The sequence below is a fragment of the Poromitra crassiceps genome, assembly GCF_964638095.1.
Source record: "Poromitra crassiceps genome assembly, chromosome: 3".
Taxonomy (NCBI): Eukaryota; Metazoa; Chordata; class Actinopteri; order Beryciformes; family Melamphaidae; genus Poromitra; species Poromitra crassiceps.
The window spans coordinates 24,113,397-24,141,168 of record NC_139625.1 but is presented as its reverse complement, the minus strand read 5'-3'; the positions used below and the strand labels follow the sequence as shown (position 1 = coordinate 24,141,168).

Below are 27,772 nucleotides of genomic sequence, written 5' to 3'. Positions count from 1 at the left end.
CAGAGAAAGGAATAGTAGCCTGTACTGGTCAAATATTGCTTAAGATTCATTCACATAGTACTGACAAGCTGACCATCTGACAACATCATAACATTAACAATTTGGCACTAACTGCAATATTCTAGTTAAAGCAACCATGTTTATGAATTGACACTGATGGGGTCCAAAGATGTACTACATGGCTTTTAGCACACTGCGTGTTGTGTCTATGTCTATGAGCTTTGACATGGCGTTTAGCACACTGTGTGTTGTGTCTATGAGCTTTGACATGGTGTTTAGCACACTGTGTGTTGTGTCTATGAGCTTTGACATGGTGTTTAGCACACTGTGTGTTGTGTCTATGAGCTTTGACATGGTGTTTAGCACACTGTGTGTTGTGTCTATGAGCTTTGACATGGTGTGTAGCACACTGTGTGTTGTGTCTATGAGCTTTGACATGGTGTTTAGCACACTGTGTGTTGTGTCTATGAGCTTTGACATGGTGTTTAACACACTGTGTGTTGTGTCTATGAGCTTTGACATGGTGTTTAGCACACTGTGTGTTGTGTCTATGAGCTTTGACATGGTGTTTAGCACACTGTGTGTTGTGTCTATGAGCTTTGACATGGTGTTTAGCACACTGTGTGTTGTGTCTATGAGCTTTGACATGGTGTGTAGCACACTGTGTGTTGTGTCTATGAGCTTTGACATGGTGTGTAGCACACTGTGTGTTGTGTCTATGAGCTTTGACATGGCGTTTAACACACTGCGTGTTGTGTCTATGAGCTTTGACGTGGCGTTTAGCACACTGTGTGTTGTGTCTATGAGCTTTGACATGGTGTGTAGCACACTGTGTGTTGTGTCTATGAGCTTTGACATGGCGTTTAGCACACTGTGTGTTGTGTCTATGAGCTTTGACATGGTGTTTAGCACACTGTGTGTTGTGTCTATGAGCTTTGACATGGCGTTTAGCACACTGTGTGTTGTGTCTATGAGCTTTGACATGGTGTTTAGCACACTGTGTGTTGTGTCTATGAGCTTTGACATGGTGTTTAACACACTGTGTGTTGTGTCTATGAGCTTTGACATGGTGTTTAGCACACTGTGTGTTGTGTCTATGAGCTTTGACATGGTGTGTAGCACACTGTGTGTTGTGTCTATGAGCTTTGACATGGTGTGTAGCACACTGTGTGTTGTGTCTATGAGCTTTGACATGGCGTGTTGTGTCTATGAGCTTTGACATGGTGTTTAACACACTGTGTGTTGTGTCTATGAGCTTTGACATGGTGTTTAGCACACTGTGTGTTGTGTCTATGAGCTTTGACATGGTGTGTAGCACACTGTGTGTTGTGTCTATGAGCTTTGACATGGTGTGTAGCACACTGTGTGTTGTGTCTATGAGCTTTGACATGGCGTTTAACACACTGCGTGTTGTGTCTATGAGCTTTGACGTGGCGTTTAGCACACTGTGTGTTGTGTCTATGAGCTTTGACATGGTGTTTAACACACTGTGTGTTGTGTCTATGAGGTTTGACATGGTGTTTAGCACACTGTGTGTTGTGTCTATGAGCTTTGACATGGCGTTTAGCACACTGTGTGTTGTGTCTATGAGCTTTGACATGGCGTTTAGCACACTGTGTGTTGTGTCTATGAGCTTTGACATGGCGTTTAGCACACTGTGTGTTGTGTCTATGAGCTTTGACATGGCGTTTAGCACACTGTGTGTTGTGTCTATGAGCTTTGACATGGCGTTTAGCACACTGTGTGTTGTGTCTATGAGCTTTGACATGGTGTTTAGCACACTGTGTGTTGTGTCTATGAGCTTTGACATGGCGTTTAACACACTGTGTGTTGTGTCTATGAGCTTTGACATGGTGTGTAGCACACTGTGTGTTGTGTCTATGAGCTTTGACATGGCGTTTAGCACACTGTGTGTTGTGTCTATGAGCTTTGACATGGCGTTTAGCACACTGTGTGTTGTGTCTATGAGCTTTGACATGGCGTTTAACACACTGTGTGTTGTGTCTATGAGCTTTGACATGGCGTTTAACACACTGTGTGTTGTGTCTATGAGCTTTGACATGGTGTTTAGCACACTGTGTGTTGTGTCTATGAGCTTTGACATGGCGTTTAACACACTGTGTGTTGTGTCTATGAGCTTTGACATGGTGTGTAGCACACTGTGTGTTGTGTCTATGAGCTTTGACATGGTGTTTAGCACACTGTGTGTTGTGTCTATGAGCTTTGACATGGTGTTTAGCACACTGTGTGTTGTGTCTATGAGCTTTGACATGGTGTTTAGCACACTGTGTGTTGTGTCTATGAGCTTTGACATGGTGTTTAACACACTGTGTGTTGTGTCTATGAGCTTTGACATGGTGTTTAACACACTGTGTGTTGTGTCTATGAGCTTTGACATGGTGTTTAGCACACTGTGTGTTGTGTCTATGAGCTTTGACATGGCGTTTAGCACACTGTGTGTTGTGTCTATGAGCTTTGACATGGCGTTTAGCACACTGTGTGTTGTGTCTATGAGCTTTGACATGGTGTTTAGCACACTGTGTGTTGTGTCTATGAGCTTTGACATGGTGTTTAGCACACTGTGTGTTGTGTCTATGAGCTTTGACATGGCGTGTTGTGTCTATGAGCTTTGACATGGTGTTTAGCACACTGTGTGTTGTGTCTATGAGCTTTGACATGGCGTGTTGTGTCTATGAGCTTTGACATGGTGTTTAACACACTGTGTGTTGTGTCTATGAGCTTTGACGTGGCAAGTGATTTTCCAAAACAAACGATGGATGCATAACACTCTGACATTGATCCAAGGCCCAGAGAGCACATTCACTCAAAATGGTGATCCTGATCCCCGGTCCATGTCAAATCTTCAATCCAGCCGTGTATTTAATTATGTTACAGAATCTTCCACAGTAGCAAGAGAAAAGAAAGAAAGAACGTTTAATACGTGCCACTCGCAACCTGTTCTGATTTGAAAGATCATTCAGTCAGTGACCAGTGGGGTTAAGTATTACATTATCAAGATAATGAAAATAAATGGTAATGATGATAAGATAAGACAATGATAGAGTTGGAAACTTGGATTAAGTTTCCAACTCTAACAAGAGGACTTTAGAACATACTGGTATTGACAAACTAGAGAATACTCCACTCAGCAGAGAAACATCAGCAGCAGCCTAGCAGCCCCTGATTTTTAACTATTAAAACAAAGCTAAAGAAAGTTATGATGAATTAAAGATAGAATAGATGCATTGTAAATCTATTCAAAAGTAATATGAAATAAAGAAACATTCTCTATTTCCCCACAATGACCACAAAATGAAATGATATCCAGGGTTGACATGTTGGTGGTAGAAATCCAAGCATTTCGCTAATCCATCCCATCCATAGCCCTAGCATAGTAAACAGGCTAATTTCCAACCCAAATCTCATCCTGGTGTGTTCTTTCTCCCAGGCCTGAGGTGAGCAGAGCTGCTCTCCCTCCAGATACACTCACACAGCTCTCCTCCTCTCTGCCGTTACCATGACAACGCAGGATGTAGCCTCCAGCTACAGCAGCAAAGGCCGATGCCACCCTAACCTCTCGCAATCTCTCTTCCTCTGTCTGTCTGTCTCACTCACTCACTCTTCTTGATCTCTCAGTCTGTCTCTCACTCTTCTTGATCAGTCAGTCTGTCTCTCACTCTTCTTGATCTCTCAGTCTGTCTCTCACTCTTCTTGATCTCTCAGTCTGTCTCTCACTCTTCTTGATATCTCTGTCTGTCAGTCTGTCTCTCACTCTTATTGATCTGTCTGTCTGTCTCTCACTCTTCTTGATCTCTCTGTCTGTCAGTCTGTCTCTCACTCTTATTGATCAGTCTGTCTGTCTGTCTCTCACTCTTCTTGATCTCTCTGTCTGTCAGTCTGTCTCTCACTCTTCTTGATGTCTCAGTCTGTCTCTCACTCTTCTTGGTCTCTCAGTCTGTCTCTCACTCTTCTTGATTTCTCAGTCTGTCTCTCACTCTTCTTGATCCCTCAGTCTGTCAGTCTGTCTCTCACTCTTATTGATCAGTCTGTGTGTCTCTCACTCTTCTTGATCTCTCAGTCTGTCAGTCTGTCTCTCACTCTTCTTGATCTCTCAGTCTGTCAGTCTGTCTCTCACTCTTCTTGATCTCTCTGTCTGTCATTCTGTCTCTCACTCTTCTTGATCTCTCAGTCTGTCAGTCTGTCTCTCACTCTTCTTGATCTCTCAGTCTGTCAGTCTGTCTCTCACTCTTCTTGATCTCTCTGTCTGTCATTCTGTCTCTCACTCTTCTTGATCTCTCAGTCTGTCAGTCTGTCTCTCACTCTTCTTGATCTCTCAGTCTGTCAGTATCTCACTCTTCTTGATCTCTCAGTCTGTCAGTCTGTCTCTCACTCTTATTGATCACTGCTTTCTCACTGGGAATGATTGCTTTCATTCCGTTCTGTTCCGCACTCGGGAACGATTGCCCCCCCACCCCTCTCCCCAGTTGGTCAGCTTTCACATTACAGCATTTCTTCCGTGCTCGGAAACGGAACAGAGTGCACTTGCATCATCAACTATGCCTGGAGTTTAGCGTCACCCGTTTGTTGTGTATGTGGTTCGGAACGGTTGGCTTTCACACTCGCAAGTGTTCCGTGCCCGGGCACGCCAAAGCGCTCCCCAGACCACCTTTTCAAGTGGATCCTGTCACGGTTCCCCCGTTGCGCGCCCGGTACAGAACGGTACGCAACGTTCACACTCGTCAAATGTTCCCAAACTGGGGTCAATTTAGGGACAAGTGTGCTCGGGAACGGTACCAGGGCGCCAGTGAGAAAGCACCCTTAGTGTCTGTCGGTCTGTCTCTCACTCTTCTTGATCTCTCAGTCTGTCAGTCTGTCTCTCACTCTTCTCTCAGGGTGCCTGCCCACTGAAAGCGATACATTCACATGGACTCGCCTTTGTTCTGTCAAGCCCTGCCCTGCTGCTGCAGCTTGGTTGGCTGCCTTGCAGTCTTTCCTTTTTGCATTGGTCTATTTTGGTCTCGTCTTGTCGTTCATGATGTCCTGACACCAGGTATCCCAGCATGCTTTGCAAGGTGATGAGCGGCAGACAGCAGTGATGAGAGGAGGGGCCAATTTGAAATCGACCAATTGAAGATGGAAATACAGCAAGACAGCCAACCAAGCTGCAGCAGCGGGGCAGGGCTTCACAGGGCAAAGGCGAGTCCATTTGAATTGATTGCTTTTGGTGGGCATTGGGCGTCAGTCTGTCTGTCTGTCGCTCATTCTTCTTGATCTCTGTCTGTCTGTCTCTCACTCTTCTTGATCTCTGTCTGTCTCTCACTATTCTTGATCTCTCAGTCTGTCTGTCTCTCACTCTTCTTGATCTTTCAGTCTGTCTGTCTGTCTCTCACTCTTATTGATCTTTCAGTCTGTCTGTCTGTCTGTCTCTCACTCTTCTTGATCTCTGTCTCTCACTATTCTTGATCTCTGTCTGTCTGTCTCTCACTATTCTTGATCGTTCAGTCTGTCTGTCTGTCTGTCTCTCACTCTTATTGATCGTTCAGTCTGTCTGTCTGTCTGTCTCTCACTCTTATTGATCTTTCAGTCTGTCTGTCTGTCTGTCTGTCTCTCACTCTTATTGATCTTTCAGTCTGTCTGTCTGTCGCTCATTCTTCTTGATCTCTGTCTGTCTGTCTCTCACTATTCTTGATCTCTCAGTCTGTCTGTCTCTCACTATTCTTGATCTCTCAGTCTGTCTGTCTCTCACTATTCTTGATCTCTCAGTCTGTCTGTCTCTCACTCTTCTTGATCTTTCAGTCTGTCTGTCTGTCTGTCTCTCACTCTTATTGATCTTTCAGTCTGTCTGTCTGTCTGTCTGTCTGTCTCTCACTATTCTTGATCTCTGTCTCTCACTATTCTTGATCTCTGTCTGTCTGTCTGTCTGTCTCTCACTATTCTTGATCTCTGTCTGTCTGTCTCTCACTATTCTTGATCGTTCAGTCTGTCTGTCTGTCTGTCTCTCACTCTTATTGATCGTTCAGTCTGTCTGTCTGTCTGTCTCTCACTCTTATTGATCTTTCAGTCTGTCTGTCTGTCTGTCTGTCTGTCTCTCACTCTTATTGATCTTTCAGTCTGTCTGTCTGTCGCTCATTCTTCTTGATCTCTGTCTGTCTGTCTCTCACTATTCTTGATCTCTCAGTCTGTCTGTCTCTCACTATTCTTGATCTCTCAGTCTGTCTGTCTCTCACTATTCTTGATCTCTCAGTCTGTCTGTCTCTCACTCTTCTTGATCTTTCAGTCTGTCTGTCTGTCTGTCTCTCACTCTTATTGATCTTTCAGTCTGTCTGTCTGTCTGTCTGTCTCTCACTATTCTTGATCTCTGTCTCTCACTATTCTTGATCGTTCAGTCTGTCTGTCTGTCTGTCTCTCACTCTTCTTGATCTTTCAGTCTGTCTGTCTGTCTGTCTGTCTGTCTGTCTGTGTCTGTCTCTCACTATTCTTGATCTTTCAGTCTGTCTGTCTGTCTGTCTGTCTGTCTGTCTGTGTCTGTCTCTCACTCTTCTTGATCTCTGTCTCTCACTCTTCTTGATGTCTGTCTCTCACTCTTCTTGATCTCTGTCTCTCACTCTTCTTGATGTCTGTCTCTCACTCTTCTTGATCTGTCTCTCACTCTTCTTGATCTTTCAGTCTGGCAGTCTGTCTCTCACTCTTCTGAGGGAGAGGAAAAGTGGGATACAACCCCCCCACAAAAGAAATACCGTAAATTCCGGACTATAAGCCGCGACTTTTCCCCCGTTTTTTGGCCTTTTTTGGCCCCTGCGGCTTATATAACGGTGCGGCTTATCTATGGATTTTTTCAGCAAAAAAAAAAAAAAAAAAACGGAATTCTCTCTTCTTTAGCACTCTTTCTAACTATAAATCCACTTCTGTTTTAATTTCCTCTCTTGCCCTCTTTTCACCACACCGCGGACACTGTGTGCACTGTAAAAAAAAACACAGGTGGTGTTGTGTTATGTTGTTTTGTTGAAATGTTAATAAATGGGAGCTTCCTCAAACAGCCATCTCTTTCCCGACAATCCCCTCTGTGCACGAACCCTTACATATGGTAATTACGGTAAACATTAAAACACAATTAAAAAAAAAAAAAAAAAAAAAAAAAACATTAAAACACCCGCGGCTTATAGTCCGGTGCGGCTTATATATGTAAAAAACAGTCAATTTTGCTGCTGCGGCTTATACTCCGGTGCGCCTTATAGTGCGGAATTTACGGTAAATAAATAAGCCCCACACACAAAGCCTTCGGGCAGTGGATTTGAACTGGTGTGTTGAGGCCATGGAGTAAGCTCAGGAGTAGCCTACCTTCGGTTTGTGCTCAAATCTTAAAAATATTCAACATTCAAAAAAGATACAACAACTTTAATAATAAATCTAATGAATTCAAGCATGTTTGTGCTTCTACATTGTGCAGCAACGTAAGGAAAATAAATGCTACATAAAAAATATAACAACATTAAAGGGATACGCCAACTCTTCGGGAGTTTTGCTCATTTGCCATATCCCCCATACATAACCAACATACACAATGTCTTCACCGTCACTCTTCATGCAGTGTACAGTGAGCTACAGTCGTCAGGTTAGTTAGTATCGCCATAGAACGGTACAGCCGTTCAAAATCACCAAAAACACACATCTAACAGCGCCAAAAAGCTACTTTGTGCTTCGGGTACTCACCATGAGATGAAATATTAATCCAAAATGCAGAGAATCTGTCTTTTTTGAAGGAAAAGAGATAGCCGGAACTACTTTCCAAACATGGCCGCCGGGCACAGTGATTTCACACAGTGCCTCAAAAGCACCATGGCAACCAACCAGAAACCAAACAAAGGGGACAAGATAGCTACTAATCATGGCGGACTTCGTACGAGAGGATGATGACGATTACTTCTGGACAAACCAAGGTCCAGTTATGTTTTTGTTTCAACTACAAACATAAATAAACGTCAACTTGAAACTATGTTTCAACTACCACACACAGCATAATATTTTAGCCTGTTTATTAATTCATTTTATTTATTTTTTTAAATAAACATATCGATACTTGGTGCCAGTGTATCGATAACGTATCGCAAGTGGAAATATCGCGATACCGTGAGTATCGATATTTTGTCCCACCCCTACTTAACTCTGGCTCTAAGGTCAATCTTAACCTAAGGTGCTTTGTGCAACTGGGCCCAGAACCTTATCTATTTGAATCAGAATATACTAGGGGTGTCACGATACACTCAGTTCACGATACGATACACGATATTGGGTTCACGATAACGATACGATACGATATTTTAACAATATTTTTTTGCGATCGATTTGTAAGTTGAGGGGGCATACTCCACGCTAATTTGAGTAATTTCACCATTTTCATCCTCCGTGTCTGTAATGTCCCTCGTCTGTTCAAACAAAGCAATGAAAAGGAGAGCGAGCATGCAATCAGATGCAGATCAGTGCCACCATGTTCAGCCTCTTTTTCTCACGATATGAGATTTCATCTCAACGATACATATTGTCACGTTTTGATATCGCGATATATTGTGGGATGATATATTGTGACATCCCTAGAATATACAGAGGAAGAACTACAGGCTTTAGAAGCTGAGCAGGCAAGACGAGAAGCTGAGGCAGCCGGACAGCCAGGGGCCGAGGGGACAGTACGAATCGGGATGGATTGGTGGTGTGTGGTTGGATTAATATTTCATCTCGTGGTGAGTACCCGAAGCACAACATGTACAGAGAGCTTTTTGGCGCGGTTAGATGTGTGTTTTTGGTGACTTTGAATGGCTGTACCGTTTGCCTCCATTCTATGGAGATACTAAATAACTTGACGACTGTAGCTCACTGTATACTGCACGAAGAGTGACGGTGAAGACATTGTGTATCTTCGTTATGTATGGGGGATATGGTAAATAAGCAAAACTCCTGAAAAGTTGGCATATCCCTTTAAGATTCAAATGAACTCGGCATATGATCATAACTCGCTCCGTCGTCAAGATAGCGGAATTTGAACCTTGGGCAACTGTTTTGCCACCTCCTCTTGCATGATCATACTAGCTAAAGGTTGTGTGATATTTCAGAGCAAATTATAAATAGGCCTTCTTATTCTATGCCAATAATTACAAAGCATGAGAACTATTGCCTTCAGAGTCTGCACACAAACCCACACACACACACACACACACACACACACACACACACACACACACACACACACAGTCAGGGTCAATCTCCTTTCAATTCCGGCATTCAGGCATTCAGGCGTTTTCTTTGTAGCAATAAGGCTCATATCCAATCTGACAAGAAAATAGTTAGTGGTCAGATAAGGTGAGCATAATGCTGATTTGAGGAAGAAAAATATGTTTGATTTTATTACCAACAAAATAAGAGCTGGCATTATTATGGGAATTGTGCTTCAAATTACATTTGGAGTGAAATGAAAGTGAGCTGATCCCAACACCCCACACACTCTTCTCCCATTCAGCATAGTTAGCATTTAGCTGCTAGTCCAGTCCAGGCAGACAGGATCGGTGATTCAACCACCGCAGTAAACACACATCTGAACAGATGTCTATGTGTCCTGCTCTAGAATCCCCAATCCTGTAGTATAGAGCCGCAGCACCGTCCTTTGGTGAGTCAGCCCATTGAGATATATGGGGGGTTTTACCCCACTCGCGTGCCAGCCGTTTAACATTTTGTGGTCATTCCCACACAGACCGACTGTATCTAAGATACGATTTAGATTCAATTCAGGGGAATGCAATTGATATCAGACGATATGCTCATTTAACACAATCAGCAGAATGGCTACAAAATTTTATATCTCATCAAATGGCAATTAAGACTTTCTAATACTTTTTATTGCCTTCATTTCCCCTAAATTGATTAATCAACTTTCAATACTTTTCAAGACTCCGCGGATACCACACACACACACACACACACACACACACACACACGGCTTGTCTCTAACTCACCATCCAGTCCGTTGTGCTGCTCATAGGAGCGTTTGCCCAGGATGGTGGGTGAGCCGTTGTTGAGGATGGGGGAGGATTTGATGGGTGTCAGGCTGCCTGTGGAGATGGACCCTCCACGGAAAGGGGGGTCAGGTTTGGCTGGGCGGGGGTGTGCTTCTGAGGGGGGGGGGGGGGGGGGTTGGGGGGGAGAGAAAGCAGGTCATTTTGGATAAGCAGGAGATAGAATAGCAGTGTGTGAATGATTAAAGAACACAACAAGAAAGAATTCAATAATCATAAGTGACAATATTTTCTAAAAGGTGAATAAGAACAACAGGTGTATATATATATATATATATATATATATATATATATATATATATATATATATATATAAGCAATATATCACGAGAGCAAGTGTGTTGTGGTGAATATATCCCCCTGATCAGTTGTTATCCCACGAGGCCACACGCTGCTCGAGTGCTATATTGCTTTTATAAAAGGGTTCCAAGTATAATAATATAATAATAATAACACTATAAGTCCGACTGGCATGGTATTCTGAGAGTCAGTTGAAACACTACTGTAAGGCGGGACCTCTAGCAAGAAGATAGACGTGCGGGTGATTTGATTGGATCGTTCTGGAGACTGAAGTCGACATTGGCCAATCCTGGCGCTTGCTGCGAACCTGAGAGCTTTTTGCAAAGTCCGACACCAGAGCTGTACCAAGTAACGTTACGTCTTATTTAGAGATGCGGGGTTAAGAGTGAGGGCGCGCGAGAGAGGGGTTAAGACATTAGCCCGCGTCTATTCTTGTACAAAACATCATTTTCTGCGAAGTATTAGTAAAGTTATAAGCGAAGATCGATTCACAAGGATCTGAAAGGTGTCTCCGCCATTTTGTTTTCAAAGCCTTTTAGTAAGAGAGTTGCGCCATCATGCGTCCATAATGACTCATTGTACAAAGACTTGAAGCAGTAGCTTTCTGGAAACCCAGGCAGCTCGAGCGCAGCGTTGCATTCTCAGGGCTTGCCCGACACCAACTAACTTTACGGGGTTAAATGCGGGGTTAAATGCGGAGTTAACAGCCTTTCTTTTGCAAAGAAGACATTAGCCCGCATCTATTCTTGTACAAAACATCATTTTCTGCGAAGTATTAGTAAAGTTATAAGCGAAGATCGATTCACAAGGATCTGACAGCTGTCTCCGCCATTTTTTTTTTCTACGTTGTCATTTGAGGTAAGCCTTATTATTACTCTCTTAGTAAGAGAGTTGCCATGGCAACCAATAACCCATGGCCATGGGTTATTGAACTCGGTTACTGGAATTATACAATGGCTGTGAACCAATCAGATTGCTTGATTTGAGAGAGCCATTTTATAAATATATATATATCCCCCCTCATAATGAATGTGTGTTCGTTCCAAATAAGAAGAATTTGTCAAAAATATCCAAACAGCAACAAATTGCCATTTCAGAGCTGGTATGACATTTGATGTATCTAAACCAGTTCTTGAGTAAAAATAAAACAACACCTAGGCTGAAACTGCCTGAAAATAATTTATATGCAAAAGATGCAGTGGTTCCTCTGGCTTCTTCTTACCTAATCTCTCAAGACAGATTTTTGATTTGCGTGAAAATCTGTCGGCATGGTCAAAGAAAATCCAGATAATAGCGCTCCTAATAATAGCGCAAACGGACGGTAAAGTTAGCATAAAGGGGCGCGGCCGGGCCAGTTTAGTTCCGGTTTGGGTTATTCAGGTATTGAAACGAGCTTGCCCCCAGTGGTTCAAAAAATAATTTATTTATTGATTTAACTGATAGATTCCTAGATTGCTTCTTACCTATGTACCGGACCACTGATTCCAGAGGTTTACGATCCACAGGTTTCAACGGCAAAGGCTTTTTTGGCCAATCTGGGTACCGCAGAGCACCTGTAATAATAATAACAATAACAATAATAACAATAATAATAACAACAATAACTGTAGAATTAAAATGCTAATTGCAACAGCACGGTTAATGCAAATTTAATAGAGTGAGATTGCACAGCTGAGCTACTAGCAGATGTACGAGATAATTCTCTTTACAAGCTCCCGTATACTCTCTCTTTCTTGGAATCTCTTTTAGCTCAACAGGGCTATTCTTCAAAGAGTGCTCTATATATAATTGAATTATTGTCCCAATATTTAAAAGGGACAGTAAACATACTAAAGTACATTAATACAGATACAATCTTAAGTCCTTGGTGATGGCAGTGATGGTTTAATGCTGGCTCATGCTTTCCTGTAAACAAATAATTGTGTTTATTAAAATATGCATGAAATACCAAAATCAGGTATATTACATTTTGTCTGTCTCTTTTTCTATGGGTTTTTGACCAAGTGCCACAATGGAAATTGGCATTTGAATGTTACTACCATCTTTGGTCATTTTTGAGACGCATTTAAACATTTGTCGAATAAAATCGACTGAACAAACGATACTAAATCCAAAGGAAGAACAAAGAATAATGCACTAATGAACAGTGTGAGTGATCCAGGTGCTCACATTGGGCCTTGATGGCGATGGTGTTGAGGGGGAGATAGGGGTGCCTGGCCAGGTAGCGCGGCCTGATGATGTCCTGGCAGCGGCGCCGGGCGTCCCGCGTCAGCGTGGTGGTCTGCAGGTAGAAAGCCTGCCGCGTCTTCACCGCAAACTTGGGGCTGCCTCCGTGCCGCTGGGGGGCGCCGAGGGGGCTCTGGAGGTCCGATCACAATGAGAACAAGAACGTCTTTAGGAGCCAAGTCACGTAAATGTGCCTTAGTGGGCTCGATGCAAGAAATATCAGCAACTTACATGGAAAGAGTGACACACAAAGTACAAAACAAGGAAATCCCAAGAAAGGAGTTAAAGAGTATAAATGACTGCAGTGCATTTCACAGGAACTACAAGCCAAAAGGACAAATTAGCACCTGACTCACAGCCAGAAGATTTGGAGTGAACCGTCATCTGAAATGGATTTAATTACTTTTTCCAGGGGGTTATTGATCTTGCTTGGCAACATGGAATTGACTGGAATGCCCCCAAAAGTGCAAACACTGTCCATTTAGCACACTGGCCAGGCTGATGTAGACAACTCAAGTCATTTAATAGCCCAATAATTAACCGGGGAACCTGAGTTCTTAAACAATCTACAGTACACCCTTCATCAGAGGCTGGCAAACCTCCAGTAATGTTTCAGCTATGCTTGTGTTGAATTGTGTAACTTAATCTGGTTTGTTGAAATGCTATGGGGATTTAAGTGTGTGTGTGTGTGTGTGTGTGTGTCTGTGCGTGCACATGTATCCGTGTTTCTGAGGACTGGTTATGGTCTCAGAGTCTGTGGTTGGTTAATTACTAAGGATTGGGGATTGCAGAATGAGAGTAAATAAACGGAATGTCCTCTCAAGTATTCACAGGGGTGTATGTGTGTGTGTGTGTGTGTGTGTGTGTGTGTGTGTGTATGTGTGTATGTGTGTGTGTGTGTGTGTGTGTGTGTGTGTGCGCACCATGTTGCTGCGGTTGGGTCCAGGCCTCTCTCCGTCCAGCCTGGTGGGCATCTTCAGCCCTCCGTACTTCTTCCAGTAGGTCCAGCATGAGGCGCACAGACGACACTGCATGTTTGGAGGTCCCCACGAGTACCACTGGTAGGAGCTGCTGGCTACACACACACACACACACACACACACACAGCTAAGTGAGTGCAGTGACACTAACTGACCAACACACTTGTGCATGAGATTGCCCATAATCCCACACACACAATCATGAACACATGCACAAGAGCATGCATGCGCAAGCACAACCGTTAATCATTCATCACTGAATTAATTACAACCACTAAAATAGCTCACACAATACTGTGCTGCAGGGCAGATAATACTCTGCTCTCATGTCTCTGTTTTCCACAGTCTCACTCTCCTTTGTAGAACACTCAGTAGCCACGTCCACATGATCTGATTTACTGAACAGCATCTACAGTACAGATGTTACCTGTTTCCCAGGGCACTACCGCCGCAAAAGTACTGCCACAGTGGTCACGGTTTCTGTTTGTTTGCACCAGTAAGAGTCCAACAAGATGTCAAATGAAAGCTGAGAATCCACAGATTCCAATGATATTAGTCTAATCACTTGATGACCAAAACTCACTGACTAGCAGCCAAATAAATACACAGCCGCCGCGGCAATAGTGCCCCTGGAAACAGGTAATATCTGTACCAATATGCAGATAGATAACTATACTTGGTCTCTAGACTACAGTGAGAATTTATCTACAGATCTTGCTTGGATGTCAGATGAGAGAGACATCTTGCTATAGCTACCGAGTGCTCATCTTGGTACGTGGTTCGCAACGTCACCTTGCAACTACCAGGTTGAGCGCTGTGCCTCTATAACAAGGTGGACAATGTAGTGCAGTGAGGTATCGACATGCCCAAAACCCAAAAGTCACAGATTCAATGACCAGTGTACAGTTTACCGACAGCAGAGACAGCTAAGTATGTAAATATCAACACGGTTAACATGAAGACAATTTAGTAAAAGTACAAAACAGCTGTTGAAGTTTGGTTACAAGTACAAGCAGAGGATGAGTGTAGCCTACACTGATGTTTTGCCTGCTTAGCCCCGCCTCTGCATGTGTATCTTTCACTGTGATTGGGTGAAAACACAAACGTGCAAAAATTCCAGAAAGAAAACGAGCAACCGCACCTCCATGGTTTTGAGTTGACAGCAGCGCTGTGCGAGTGACTTACTGTAGCAGCTTTCGCAGGCTCGGCCCAGGCCAGGGGTTTGACCTGGCAGTGCCGGGACCACTGTACCTGCCGCTCCGTTGACCAGGGGCGGCTTTACAATGTTACTCAGCTGGTTAGGGTTGGGCTTGTTACTGGGAGGGGACAGACACAGAGACGGGATGAGCACAGGAAAGATACGACTAACTCAAGAGTACATTCACAAAGAGAAACGGATAGCATTCATCAGCCAGCTGCCAGGGAGGGACAGCACTTACACTGATACTGTAGTAGTGGGACCTTTCATGAATACTAATAGAGTGAAAGAAGGGTGTGTGCTATAACAACTGGAGCAGATGTCCGACTTTAAAATATCCCGCTGAGAGGGTCAGTCCAACACTTCCTAAACTTTGGACCGTTCATTTCTCCATGTGTTCAAATGGGGCGAGTCTCCTCTAAAGAATACTGATAGATCCCAGTATTCCTCACAAGAACGTCCACGGAGCTACTCACTAGTTAGGAAACGTCCACTGAGCTACTCACTAGTTAGCGAACGTCTACCGAGCTACTCACTAGTTAGGGAACGTCCACCGAGCTACTCACTAGTTAGCAAACGTCTACCGAGCTACTCACTAGTTAGCAAACGTCTACCGAGCTACTCACTAGTTAGCAAACGTCTACCGAGCTACTCACTAGTTAGGAAACGTCCACCGAGCTACTCACTAGTTAGGAAACGTCCACCGAGCTACTCACTAGTTAGCAAACATCTACCAAGCTACTCACTAGTTAGGAAACGTCCACCGAGCTACTCACTAGTTACGAAACGTCCACCGAGCTACTCACTAGTTAGGGAACGTCCACCGTGCTACTCACTAGTTAGGAAACGTCCACCGAGCTACTCACTAGTTAGGGAACGTCCACCGAGCTACTCACTAGTTAGGGAACGTCCACCGAGCTACTCACTAGTTAGGGATGTAGACCTGCTTCAGCTTGCTCTCCGCCTCCGCAGCTTTTAGCCGTTTCTGGACCGGAGACAGAGGAGGAGGAGGAGGAAGGAGGAAGGAGAGAGAAAGAAGGTCATGATCAGAAGTAGCCCCTTCCCTCAGCAATATTGCGTCACAGGGGGTGTAAATCGTCAAATGTGACAAAATCAATGGGGAAGACTCAGTGGGCTATAAAGGAAGGAAATTATCGTTAAGAAATACGGCTGGTCATAAAATCCTGGTAAATCTGCTCCTTGAGATGTTGACCATGAATCACTGAAGATGAATGCATGGAGTTACCTGCTGTACATATCTGTCTGTGGTCTTCCACATGTAGTAATATTCAATAATACTGGTCAGAGACTTCCAGGGCAGCTGGAGGAGGAGAGAGCAGAAAAAGAACAAGTTTAAAATAAATAAAAAATAACCATTTATTTAAGGGTTTATGCATGCATGACAGAAAAATTTGCAACTGACCATAAAATCTATTTCAATCTAGAAATGCTGCTTTGTAAAGTTCCCTCTCAGAAGTTTGCGAGGCAACAGAGCTGTCAAGGTGCCAGCAGTGGCCCCACCCATCACAGCGGTTAGTCCTGTTGTTTGGGGAAAGGCCTGGGTGGAGACTGAGCGGGCAGCACTGACAGCAGCCAGCCACCAGGTGGCAGAGTGAGGCACACAGTGACAGCCTGGCACAATTTATTGTTACAAACTCCAGCAACGGCACCACTGTTCTTCTCAGGCTGCAGGCATCGAGGACTAGGACCCACAGCAGAGAGGCAGCATTGTCTCTGCCTCTAAATCAGTCCCACACTTAGTCAATCTGCTCAAAAACATGTCATGTCCCAGGATAAAGGACTACTTCTCATTTTGTGCATGTTCACTCTCACACTCTTTGCCGTTGAATGGCTGTAATGTTGGCAGTCTAGACATTTTTACTTATTTTACTGCTGCAGTCGAAAACTGTTCTGCATAAAGCCATCAGCTAAAATGAAATGTTAATGTATGCTACAGAAGTTGAACTCTAATTCTGTGCTTTCTGCACTCAGAAGCAGCAATTATGGTGGAATGAATACCTACACATCTTGAAATTAACTTTGGACATCCCACACACACACACGCACATTCAGGCTAAGGAGCGTACCAGGTGCTCAACATGTTCTGCATAGCTTGACTGTTTGCCGTCTAATTAAGAAGAAATCCTTTGAAATACTCTCCTCAGACACAGAGGTATCCAAAAAACCTTAACTCGCCCACAATTCTCAAAATCTGAATTTGGCTTTTCAAGCATTATTTGCGACTCACAAAGTCCTGCTGGATATCGGTGAAGTCTTTGCCGTATTTCTCCAGCGCTTCCTCGAACAGGTTGGCCTCCGAGGCGCTCCACTCCTCCATCTCGTCCCGGCACAGGACGGGCCCGCCCTGAGGCACCAGGGCCGCGATGCCCCGGGTCATGTCGTAGCCCGTGGCATGGAGGGTGTCCATGGCATGGAACTAAACACAAGGTGGAAATAAGCCTCCGGACATTATTGCCATTGCGATTGACATGTTTTCTTTTTGGAATGTTTTTGCTTTTCGTTGAACAGTTCTTATTCTTAAATATGAACATGTCAAATAAGTTCAGGATCAAACAATCAATTGATTAAACCATCAATGATAAGTCACTCAAGGACATGGCTGTACTTCAGTATCTGGATATTTTAACCCATGCTCCTTTTTCTATTTTAGCTAATTGCCCATATTCTCACAAATGAAGCTGTCACATTTAATCAATCTATTACTCAATTAATCAGGTAAGTAGGTTGGCACTATACATCAGTAATATTTCATAAACAGATGCTTTTTGTTGATAGTTGCATAATTTCCTTCTATTCAGTATTTTGTTGACATTTTATGACATGTCAACAAATGCCATTTGTATTTGTTCATTCTGTGGAGTTTGGAAAAAGAAGCCGAGTCTTTGAATCATTATACCCACTGTGTAAGGCTTTGTGAGTGTGCGTGTGAGTGTGCATGTGAGTGTGTGTGTGCGGACACACATGCGTGCGCGTGTGTAGATGGATGTTTTATATATGAGGATCAGAACTAGGGCAGAATAGGCCCTTGTTAAGGATAACCAGACACAGCCTTTGACAATCACTAACACAGAAACCAACTACAGGCATTCTTTCTTTGATTAATGGTAATGTTTCACTCCTACATGTTTCACCTATGGTGTGGTGGCCATTTAACCCGAGGCAGCTTTCGTGTGCGTGCGCTTGTGCGCGTGTGTGTTTTTACCAATGTGATATCTCTAGAGGCTGCAGCAGCACTCATGTGAAGGCTGGGCTGCCGGACAGAACTACTGCAGTCCAGGGCTCTGGCGAATGTACCTACTGACCTGAGGGCAGAGAAAGGGAGGAGGGGGCACAAGAGACAGAGACATCAATGTAAAAAGAGGAAGAGAACATGCGGTAAGCTTTCATTTTCTCCATCTAAATTCAGTGTTAGATCTGCTAGGGTGTTAAAAAAAATCCACCTGACTGTTTCTCAGAACCATCTGTCAAAAGCACGTTAGACTCACAACAAGTCATTAGGAGTCTGTGAAATCCCAAATCAAGTGCTTCCCGATAGGATATTCAATCATGTAATGCTGCCAGGCGCTTCCAGCCAATAAGCACTGATTTGGCTAAAACTGCTTAGCAACAAAATCTAGTTCTACTAAGGAAACGCAGGATCAGGATGGAAAAAGTTTGAGTGGTTTGGATGTGTAAATATTGTTTTGTGTATTTGGACTTACCGAGCTACTACTAAGAACTGGTCGATCTGCTTCTCTGTCAGCGCACTGCTGGGGTCCCACACCCTCTCCTCCATCTTGGTCAGGTCCCTGCCATCCCCTTCACCTGGAGGGATCCAGAATCACACGTGCGCACGCACAAGCACACACACACAAGCATACACACACACACACACACACACACACACACACACACACACACACACACACACAGAGTTAATGTGTTTATAGTAAAATAAATGGGCGTGTAATGGTTGGGTTTTGCCAATATTTTTAGACTTTTATTGAATGTCAGATATGGGCCAGTCATGTCGTTCTCTGCCAATATGGTTCCTCGTTGACCACAGTTGCATAAAAGCAGTCTGTAAAAGCTGCAATGAAGTTTGATGTTCTTTGTACATTTCATTCCTTCATTGGATTTTTTGTAAATCAGTTCTTAATTTAAACCAAGCATTGAGTAGGTCAGGTTGCTCAACCAGCTGACCAAACTGCAACAGCTTCCAACTCAGACAGAAGATCTTCGTTAGTATGGGTTTCGGTGGAGTTTTAGTGTCCCAGACCCAGTGTCTCTCTCACTCTCTCACACACACACACACACACACACACACACACACACACACACACACACACACACACACACACACACACACACACACACACACACACACACACACACACACACACACACACACACACACACACACACACTGCATCCAACCAAATCAAAAAATGTGGCACCCACAGGGTTGTTTGGAGGTTTGGGTGTGTTTGTTTGTGCTTTAGAACCTACCCGATGTGAAACAATCATAAAATAACTTAATTCCTCTGATTTACGTTAGTGCCCCTATCTCTCTCTAGTCATTCTCAAGCTTGCTCGACCACTGGTATCGCTCTCTCTCCCTCGCTCATGGAGCAGCAGTCTTTTGTGATTTTCTTTTGTGCTTATTGCTTTTTAGTATTGCTTGTCATTTTACTATTGTTATTTTATTATTGCATTTTACTATTGCTTGTCATTTACTATTGTTTGTCATGTAATGTGTAATTGCTTGGACCCCAGGAAGACTATCGGTCATCTTGGCGGCAGCTAATGGGGATCCTTTTAATAAACAAATAAACAAAAGGAGGGGGCAACTTTAAATGCCCTATGTTTACAAGCAGCAACTGACAAATCCTGCATAGTATGCCTTTAATGTTAAGGCGAGGCATAGGGTCTAATGTGAGATTAATATCAGGTTTCAGATCTGGGCTGCATTTAAAATCAGATTTCATATCAGATTTTAGATCTGGGCTGCATTTAAAATCAGATTTCATATCAGATTTCAGATCTGGGCTGCATTTAAAATCAGATTTCATATCGGATTTCAGATCTGGGGTGCATTAAAAATCAGCTTTCATATCAGATTTCAGATCTGGGCTGCATTTAAAATCAGCTTTCATATCAGGTTTCAGATCTGGGCTGCATTTAAAATCAGATTTCATATCAAATTTCAGATCTGGGCTGCATTTAAAATAAAATCAGCTTCCCATGTGAAACTTTTGACAAATTCCAGTTTGGCCAGAACCTATGAGCTCCAATGCACGGTGCCATTCTCTCCATAGTCTTTGAGTGACTCTAAAACCATCAGGGGGTCCCCACAGCCACAGCCACAGCCACAGCCACACAGCCACACAGCCAGACAGCCACACACACACACACACACACACACACGTTTGCCTCATTTGTCCCACCGCTGCGGGATTAGATTTGATCAGTTAGGGCAGTGATCCTCACTATTTTTTCGGTGAGAGCCACACTGGCAGGACAAAGGCAAGAGGAGAGCCACTTTTACCCCAAAACACCTGAATTCTGTGTTTTACTGTTTGCACTATTTTTAATAATCAGCGAGTGTCTAATAATTAGGGATGGGCATTTCTAGCAAAAACACTATTCGAAATTCGCTGGCCAAAGTCGACTTTTAATCAAAATTCGGGATTTTTTTTTTTTTTTTTTTTTTGTGAGTGAAATGTTGCATTGTCTCCCCTGATTCTAAGTCTAAGGCTTTATTAATTAATAGAAAAAGCTTCTGCTGTGGATTTTTAGCTCAAACAAGCATTGCACCACTGAAGTAAAGAACATGTTACATGACATTGACATTTTCAAAAATAAAAAACAGTTTTGACAATCATGAGTGGTTCATTAAATATTTAGTAGGCTCAGGTCTGAGTGCCAAAGGGGTGCCAAAGTCACCCCCTCTCCCTCTTCATGGGATTTCATCCGCCATTCATTTTTCCATAAACCTTGCTTAAAATGCTTATAAAAATTGTTTTACTTGCTCAAACCAAGCGATTCGACTATACTTAGAATCAGGGGAGACAATGCAACATTTCACTCACAAAAAAAAAAAAAAACATTTTTTTCCCCGAATTTCGACTTTCAATAATAAAAGTCGACCTTGATAATAACAACGATTATTCGAAATTCGAAATTCGATGCCCATCCCTACTAATAATGTGATGAATGAATGAATAAACAAATAATAAGATATAACAGTATATTTATAATAGTGCAATACAACATTGCACTATTTTTATTAATCAAATGCTTCAATAGAGAGCCGGAGGAATGAGTCCGGAAAACATTGATGCTAACACTTCCGGGTTCTTCACTGTTTGGCCTATGGGATTTTTGAATGGGTTTTTGGCGCGATGCTTCAAATGAGGTCTGTGGTTAATGCAAGCTTATTCAAACGCGAAGCAGTGTTCCGCAGGATAATCTTCACACATGAGGACCACTTTTATCAGTTTTAAAGCTTTTATGTGCCGTTAAAAGGGGCGGCTAGCTAGCAAACGGCTAAATAAGACTACACTGTTGAGTCGACGGGGATATTATACGTCATCACTTCAAAGGACGAACACGGAAATTCTCTTCCCTCACCTGGTTCAGCTGCACAGCAGCGCACACATCAACAACACTCCAGGTTGAATTTCGCTGTAGCGACGTGATGTGGAAGCCTTTGCGACACTGTGTGTAGTTCTGGAATAGCTTAGCATGAGCTTTTTACTTCTAGGGCTCACATTTACGCTTCAAAATTCATGAAAGTGGTCCTCATTTGTGAAGATTATCTCGCTGAACACAGGTTTGCGTTTGAATAAGCTTGCGTTGCCCACAGACCTTATTTGAAGCATTGCGCCAAAAACCCATCCCATAGGCAGAAACAGTGAAGAACCCGGAAGTCCGGGACTTCCGCGTTCCGACTACAAAAATACGTGATCCCTGCGGTACTCTATACAGTCAGAACAAATACATCAAAAACAATACAACCACAAAGTCCTGAATAAATTCTGAGTTCAGATAGGAGATGCCTCCTATCTGAAGGCTCTGAGTACAGAGAAGTGAACGCTTTTATCTTGAACGTAGGAAAGGAAAATGGTACGTGTGAAGTAACGGCTGTTTGACACTGGTCGGTGGGAGGGGTTGCACTGTGTGAAGCGCTCAGACCCCCTGATTAGAAAAGTAGAGAAAACAGCCATCAGCCATACCGTTTTATACCAATGTAATGTTTTATACCAATGTAATGTCAAATGCTTTGTGATTCAACGGTCAGAAAGTCGCCAACTCACTTTTGAGAAATAAAGATGCTAGGGCAAGATGATGCAATATTCCATGTTGAATGAAGTGTGCTGCCAGGGGGGGTTAGGGCAACACAGGCATGCGAGGCCCTTCCACTGAGCCAAAGAGCTCAAAGCACAGAGTCGTGCAGTGCATATTATCTGCCTTTTATTCTAAATGCTTGGATATGTATGAGCATGCTAGCACTGTGGTTGCCGTGGTAACCTCAATTAGTGTTGTTTTTTTAAACTTTACTTTAAAAGAAAAGAGAAAAGATTTAAGGGAACTAGACAGTGCCTTGGGGCAATAAAACCTCTTTTAAAGTTCATACAGTAAATGTTCCCGAGAATGTTCCTGAGTAGGCAGTTGCCAGTTATGGATCATCAGATTACCTTATTAATGCTGAAAACGCTTGCAAAATAAACGAGTACAAGCTCCCTTTAGAAGAAGTTAATTGGCTACCCTGAGACTAAGCTGCTTGTCAAGTTAAATGCCGAAGATGCAAATGTGATGTACCTTCGTTCAGGAAGTCCGTGATGTCAGCCTGGTATTTGTTCCCCACGCGGATCTCGCCCTTATCAGCCAGCAAAGTCTTCTGCTGAGGGTCATACACCAGCGAGTAGAAGAAGGCATCCTGGAAAATGAAGGTAGCAGGAAAACATGTGAGGACGGAATGAGAGGAAACAGGAAGCGAGACGGGGAAGTCGAAGAGACGCAAGAATGGAGTGCATGTGTGTGCCCCTCTGCTAGTCTCTCCTCTCCTCATTACTGTACGTGAAAAGAAACATTCTGGGTCAACACCGTGAATAATTCATCGGGCTAACGAGACTCTGCAAATTTATAAGCTGCGCGCAAGCGCACGCACACACACACACACACACAGAGTTAAACCTAATTATAATATTCAGGATATCCTATCATGTGATTGGGCATGGTGAGCTGGTACACGTACCTCTCTCTCCAGGTAGGACTTCAGAGCTTCTGTCTCATTCAGCAGTGTCACACAGCACTTCCCCCTGGAATCAACCAATCATAGACCGCCAGGAAGGAAGTAAAGAAAGGAGGTGAGGAAGAGAAGGAAGGCAGGGGCGGTGGACAGAAGACAAGGGCAAAAAGAATGGAGGGGAGGAAGGAGAGGAAGAAAAGAAGGAGAGAAGATTGGCAGGAGGGAAGGACAGGAGGATGAAAGGTTAAAATGTGAAACAGAATAAGAGACAGGGCTTACAGTTAGGGCTGAGCGATATGGTTTAAATCAATATCATCATGATAATCATACAGATCTTTCTCGATATCGATATATATCACGATATAGTTCATGTAAGCAAAATCATGTTAAATAATCAAATTAATGCTAATCTCATTATGGTAATGTTAGGTGTGATGCCAAACAAAATTGAAATATTCAAAGAACATTCCAACATTCCTATTCAGCACTGTACCAGAGATTTTCATCCGCCATTTATTTTCAACATTTAATAAAATGTTTATAAAAATAGTTGTATTTGGTCAAACCAAACGGTTCAGCTATATTTAGAATCGGGAGAGACCATAGAACATTTCACTCGGACCAAAACTTAAAAAAACTACCGTAAATTCCGGACTATAAGACGCACCGGTCTATAAGCCGCACCTTCAAAGGTGACTATTTTTTTCTTCTATAAGCCGCACCGGTCTATAAGCCGCGGGTGTTTTGATGTTTAATTACCATATGTAAGGCTTCGTGCACAGAGGGGATTGTCGGGAAAGAGATGGCTGTTTGGGGAAGCTCCCATTTATTAACATTTCAACAAAACAAAAGTCAGGTCACTAATCCCCAGACAAAATCACACATTGTGGTATTTTTTGTTTTTTTTACAGTGCACACAGTGTCCGCGGTGTGGTGAAAAGAGGGCAAGAGAGGAAATTAAAACAGAAGTGGATTTATAGTTAGAAAGAGTGCTAAAGAAGAGAGAATTCCGTTTTTTATTTTTTTATTTTAGTTACTCACAGTACTATTGACCAGTCCAACTCAAAAGATATTCGGCAGTTTCACTTTGAGCTCTTGTTCCGCCGCTGGGCACACAGTGTCCGCGGTGTGGTGAAAAGAGGGCAAGAGAGGAAATTAAAACAGAAGTGGATTTATAGTTAGAAAGAGTGCTAAAGATAGTCCGGTCTGGTTATGACGAGTCTCGCTGGGTACAGTACGCCAAAGCGATATCCATTGACTCGATGATGCTGTTGTATGTTGCGCGTTTCTGTTGCACCAACGCGGAGAGGTCCTGCCGGACGAAAAAGCGCGTACCCTCCCAGGTGAGGGGCTTCTTCCCCGCAGCCTGGAGGATGAGTTGACGGTCGGGCCAGCGGAGTAGGCAGATGAAGATGGCCCTCGGTGGCAGGCCGGGGTCTGGACGTGGCCGAGGCGCCCGGTGTGCCCTGTCCACCTCTGGTGGTTTCTCGCCTTCCTTCAGGTCCAGGATGTAACACAGGATTTTGCCACAAAAGCGTCCATGTCACCAATCTCAGCTCCTCTTTTACATTGATCAGGCGAATGTTATTTCTTTTACTCCTGCTGATTAAGTCATCAACCTGCGTGTGCAGGGTTTCGATTTTGCATTTTATCCATTTTCGGACTCACTGTGTTGTTTTTGTCCTCCAGTGCGCGGATGCGCTTTTCCGCATTATAAACTCTGTTCACGGTTGCCTTAGTTTCTTTAGTGAGTGAGTGGATGGACTTCTGCACGTTTTCAAACTTGTTTTCAAGCTGCTCAAAACCTCTGAGCGATGTCGGACTTAATCGATAGTGTTTCACGGAGTAAAAGTTTAGCCCAAGCGTGTATCTCCAGCCTCCAGCAGGTGAGTCATTTCCTCATTCATGGCGTGATTGCTTCGTCTTTTTCTTTCTGCTTACCTGTGTTGTGTTATGTTATGTTATGTTATGTTGTTAAAAGAGGGCAAGAGAGGAAATTAAAACAGAAGTGGATTTATAGTTAGAAAGAGTGCTAAAAAAGAGAGATTTTTTCTTTTTTTTGGAAAAAATCCATAGATAAGACGCACCGTTATATAAGCCGCAGGGGGCAAAAAAGGCCAAAAAACGGGGAAAAAGCCGCGGCTTATAGTCCGGAATTTACGGTACATAGAAAAAATATTTTCTTTAAAGCCGCAATTCTTTTAACGTTTTGGTTTATGCGCGTGCACACATACAAACACACACACAAGGTGAAAACAATACCAGCCACATGCTTTCGCGGTTGGTAAATATCTTCATATCATCACGATATGATTCCACTGAAAGACAATGAGTAATAATATTGAATTATCGCCCAGCCATACGTACAGTTCAGATATTGGTGTTATATAAGTAAGGGATGAAAGCTGCTACCCTGGTGCTAACTTGTAAACCAGCCGGCCACGTGAACTCACATTTCATTACATGTGAGTTCACGTGACCGGCTGGTTTAGCAGGCTAGCAAACTAGACCCTTCAAGTGTAACCGTCTAGAAAGCTACTTTGATCTAGGATTCATCTGACAGTGTGCAACGATGAGACTGACTCTATTCTGATTAGAGACTCTATTCTGATTAGAGTGAATTGTTATTTGAGCAATCTGGGGTCAGCGAGTCTCTCTGGCCGTACTGAACAGAGCAGAGAACTGCCACTGCTTGAACCCAAATTATTTATCATCTCATTAGTCACACCTGTACAGCCTGGAGCAAATATGATTTGGCAAAGTGATAAATCAAACACCTTGCTTGACCTTGCTGCACACTGCTGTCAAGTTAGAAAACTAATAAAAAAAAACTCACTAAACAGACTTATCAGATCTGGGTAAGAGTGTTTGCGGAGAAAAAAAAAAGTATTTGTTTTAATCTGCACCAAATAGGTACCGTATGCCTTGCCACTCATTAAGTATACTTTACGGTGACTGACAACACGTCATTTTAGCACGTGAATAGCAATGATGTGGTAAACCTCGCTGCAGTGCAACTATTTGGAAATATTTCTATTTATATATATATATATTCTACTCAACACAAGAAATATTTCAGTCAACATTAGTCAGTCATCAAGCCTGGATCAACCCAATGACTCTGGAAAAATACTTGATCTGAGTCTGGCTGAAAATCTAACTCAGAGTTTATTATTTGGTAATAAAAATGGAAAACTGTCCACATCATAGCTTCATCTGCATTTTTATTAGAGCAGATCTGGCTTTGTTAGCCACACAACTCCTGAGAAATGTCAAATAATAACACTAATGATTGGCTGGCTTTGCCTGGAGCTTACCGATGGGCAATGGCGATTCTAAATGTAGAATCATCTATCCGTTGACATTCAGTGCCGAGTATGTACACAGTACACTGCAGAGTATGTACACACAGTACACTGCAGATTATGTAGACACACAGTACACTGCAGAGTATGTACACACAGTACACTGCAGAGTATGTACACACAGTACACTGCAGAGTATGTACACACACAGTACACTGCAGAGTATGTACACACAGTACACTGCAGAGTATGTACACACACAGTACACTGCAGAGTATGTACACACAGTACACTGCAGAGTATGTACACACAGTACACTGCAGAGTATGTACACACACAGTACACTGCAGAGTATGTACACACACAGTACACTGCAGAGTATGTACACACAGTACACTGCAGAGTATGTACACACACAGTACACTGCAGAGTATGTACACACAGTACACTGCAGAGTATGTACACACACAGTACACTGCAGAGTATGTACACACAGTACACTGCAGAGTATGTACACACACAGTACAACAGAGTATGTACACAGTACACTGCAGACTATGTACACACACAGTACAACAGAGTACAGTATGTACACAGTATACTGCAGACTATGTACACAGTACAACAGAGTATGTACACACACAGTACAACAGAGTATGTACACACAGTACACTGCAGACTATGTACACAGTACAGTACACTGCATTTGTGTGGATTATTTTCAGCTTGAGTTGGTTGAGGCCAGCTGAAAGCTGACTAACTCAAACAGCCGCCAACCATATTTCAACCATCATAGCTGTTGTGTAGCTGACCATTCACTCTGACCCTGAACTGTGTTGTGTAGCTGACCATTCACTCTGACCCTGAACTGGGGGAATCAATAAAGTATCACATTATCATCATTGCAGAAAATCCCAGCCTTTATAGCCAAGCACAGAATCCTGGGGGCAATAATGTACCCGATATATATTACAGCAATTCAAAATTCAAAAGATGTGTACAGTCCGTGTTTCCCACAGGCTTTTGTGAGACTGTGGTGGGTGGGCCTCAGACCCGGGGGGGTCCGGGGGCATGCTGTCCCGGAAGATTAAAAAAATAAATATATATACAGTATTTTACAGTTAAATGCATCAATCTGGTGCGCTTTGAGAGCAAAATTAAGAGGCTGGATCTATGAAGAACTGTGTGCTCTTGTAAACAATTTTGCGCTCGAGTAAACAATTTAAAAAGCCAATTTAACACAACTTAACAAAGCCGTCCTTAACTCTGACACTTCAATAAATGAAAAGTCATTAACAGAATGAAAATATATAATTACTTATTTAAGTTCTTTGTAATCATATGGTACATAATTCTCTCAGTCTCTGAGCTCAGTCTGTCTAATATATAAGGGAGAGGGGCGGGGTCTGTAAAGTAGCTAAGAAAAGGTGTCTGGTGAGTAGGATGCA

General features: G+C 43.1%; 1 protein-coding gene across 1 annotated transcript in view; it reads right to left on the bottom strand.

Annotated features, from left to right (window-relative positions):
- mta1 (metastasis associated 1) overlaps positions 1-27,397 on the bottom strand; it is a gene marked incomplete at its 5' end in the record, with an annotated part of 30,885 nt that extends 3,488 nt beyond the window's left edge. Inside the window, 14 exons of the mRNA XM_083632956.1 lie at positions 10,002-10,157; positions 11,825-11,914; positions 12,531-12,720; positions 13,511-13,662; positions 14,753-14,883; positions 15,692-15,750; positions 16,012-16,086; positions 17,014-17,202; positions 17,989-18,088; positions 18,488-18,590; positions 22,590-22,707; positions 23,026-23,089; positions 27,137-27,192; positions 27,326-27,397. Of these exons, the coding sequence (XP_083489082.1) occupies positions 10,002-10,157; positions 11,825-11,914; positions 12,531-12,720; positions 13,511-13,662; positions 14,753-14,883; positions 15,692-15,750; positions 16,012-16,086; positions 17,014-17,202; positions 17,989-18,088; positions 18,488-18,590; positions 22,590-22,707; positions 23,026-23,089; positions 27,137-27,192; positions 27,326-27,397 (1,555 nt within the window). The remainder of the gene's footprint in view (positions 1-10,001; positions 10,158-11,824; positions 11,915-12,530; positions 12,721-13,510; positions 13,663-14,752; positions 14,884-15,691; positions 15,751-16,011; positions 16,087-17,013; positions 17,203-17,988; positions 18,089-18,487; positions 18,591-22,589; positions 22,708-23,025; positions 23,090-27,136; positions 27,193-27,325) is intronic.
- Positions 27,398-27,772: the final 375 nt, after the last annotated feature.